Source organism: Eutrema salsugineum, unplaced genomic scaffold (genome assembly GCF_000478725.1).
Source record: "Eutrema salsugineum unplaced genomic scaffold, Eutsalg1_0 scaffold_3, whole genome shotgun sequence".
NCBI lineage: Eukaryota > Viridiplantae > Streptophyta > Magnoliopsida > Brassicales > Brassicaceae > Eutrema > Eutrema salsugineum.
In genome coordinates, this window is record NW_006256756.1 from 17,147,613 (window position 1) to 17,149,797 (window position 2,185).

At 48.3% G+C, this 2,185-nt stretch overlaps 1 protein-coding gene across 1 annotated transcript; it reads left to right on the forward strand.

Annotated features, from left to right (window-relative positions):
- On the forward strand, positions 1-2,185 carry LOC112085493 (meiosis-specific protein ASY2-like). The gene is made up of 4 exons (XM_024154712.1): positions 1-931; positions 1,013-1,144; positions 1,222-1,838; positions 1,931-2,185. Exons 1-4 carry the CDS (start codon positions 1-3, stop codon positions 2,183-2,185), a joined length of 1,935 nt encoding a protein of 644 aa, XP_024010480.1.

Genomic DNA, 2,185 nt, shown 5'->3' on the forward strand with positions numbered 1-2,185 from the left:
ATGTCTTCTAGCTCTTCGATCAACTCTTCCTCTAATCAAATTCTGCCGGAAGATCGTCGTGAATCTTCGGACCCGAGCTCTTCTTCTTCAAATCCTCATTCACCGAACTCTTCCCAGCGGGAGAGTAATCCTCCGCAGCTGGTTCGCAAAAATTCTAGAACGGCTGGTGCAAATAGTAGCCGATCTCGACCGCGAGTTGAAGCGCCCGAGCAACTGGCTACAAGGACTCGTGAAACCGGAGCTCAAGTCGGGCCAAACGTTGGTGGCGTTAATCACGAGATCGAGGAGGTTGCGGAATCTGAAGAAAGGAATCCCGAAGGAAATGATTCTGAAGTAGAAGTTGCCGTAGACAACCTCGAGGCGGTGAACCACGCATCGCCACCGATGCCAAAACGAAAAGTCGTCCATCCTCATGACGTGCCATCTTCTTCTCTTTCTCCAGATGCAGTTCGGGCCGTACTCGAGGATTACGGGCTCTCAGACAGCGTCATATTCATCATACCCGAAGCTGGAGATCGGTCATGGGACGTTCTTGAGGGCTTTCTTTGTATCTACTTGACCTATTTCACGCAATGCGGGCTCACTCTCCCAATTCCCTCTCGTCTTATCGGATATTGCAATCGGCGTGGAGTAGCTCTTACTCAGATGATGCCGGCATCGATGACGAACTACGTAGGCTTTGTCACCTTATGTAACGAGCTCAGCGAAATTCCTACTAGTCGGCTCTTCGAAGACTACTTCTCGGTCAACATCCACAAGTCTAAACCGTGGTTCTTCGCAGCAAACGCTAAGCCGAAAAAGGACATCGTTACTGGGGTCAAACCCAGTAAATATAACGACTGGGAATCCCAGTACTTCTTTCTCGAGATGAACGATCTCACAGTCGACAATTCCGACATTCCAACTCAATCGGAGTGGAAGATTCCGATCTGTAGATTTAGACGATCTTGCACTTTATTGATTTCAATTCTCATATTTCTTCTAACTCTTTTTTTTATGTTTATCTCTGCAGGTCGTCATCTCCCTAGCATCCTTCTCAACTCCGGACTCACCTCTGAATTCCAGTCTGCTTTTAGTGAAGCCGGCAAACGTCGTTGGCCTGAAGTCTGGGAAGAAATTCTACAACGCCGAGCTAAGAAATCAGGTTTGATTAATAAGTTTGTTTTTATCTTCTTATTATCAGTTTCCTCCGAACTCTCCTTTAACACATTTCTTTTACAGCTTCTGTCATGGAACCGAAGCCTCTGAAGCCAAAAAGTCGAGCTAACAAGCCTCGAGCTGCTCCAAGATGGAAAGTGCCAAAACCGCAAGCTAGACGAACTCGATCTGCAAGAATGCTTTCGCTTGACGAGATCCCTACTCTGTTCGATGAGGAGGAGCCGAACGATGCAGCTCCGAATCCCGTTCCTGCTGCTGAAGGGATTAATGAGCAGCCCGAAGAACTGCCGCTAGTTGTGAACTCGCCTGACCAAGTCAGTCAGAAGAAGCTGAAAAAGAGGAAGTCCTCAAAGAAGGTTAAGAGGATCGAAGACTCTTCTCGAGTGCAAGATGCTACCGCCGAGCTCGACCCTCCATTGGCTGCAACATCAGACCTTGCTGTTCCTCAGGATCGAGCTGAAACTTCCAACACCCGGAAAAGGCAAGAAAGAGGTCGTGCCAGAGATTCTCCGGAGCCAGAGCCGGCAAAGAGGGCTAAAGTCTGCTTCGACTATGATGAGGAGACTCCTTTTGAGGAGAATGTCGATGCGCCGACCTCTATCACAAGATCTCGACTGAGGTCCCGAGTCTCCCGGCAATCTCCGAACTCTGATTTCCCAACCTGTACAAAGGGATCGCACGTACAACTGCCGTGGTAATTTCCTGATTCCATTTCTATATATTTTTCTTTTTTCCCTAAGTATGAGTTCTGATTTAATTCTCTTTTTCGCAGCTCGCCAGCCAGACAAACAATTTGGTCGCAGCGTATGAGGTTGCTCTGTATGACGAGCAAGTGAGGGTCGCCAAGCTAGAAGAAAGGATTTATAAGGCGGAGGAGCGTCTTGCCACCGAGCTCCAAATTGACGATACTCTTCACACCAGTGTTGACCTGCTGAAGCAGGAGAGTTCAGAGCTGAAAGCTGTGAGAGCCGAACTGACCGAGGCGCATGGCTTACTTTCTCGGGAATTCGAGAAAGATAAAGAATGA

Bases quoted from the DNA above. Each gene is read 5' to 3' on its own strand.
- LOC112085493 (XM_024154712.1), top strand. From the start codon at position 1: ATGTCTTCTAGCTCTTCGATCAACTCTTCCTCTAATCAAATTCTGCCG. The intron at 932-1,012 runs GTAGATTTAGAC...TTATCTCTGCAG, and splicing joins GGAGTGGAAGATTCCGATCT to GTCGTCATCTCCCTAGCATC. The intron at 1,839-1,930 runs GTACAACTGCCG...TCTTTTTCGCAG, and splicing joins CCTGTACAAAGGGATCGCAC to CTCGCCAGCCAGACAAACAA.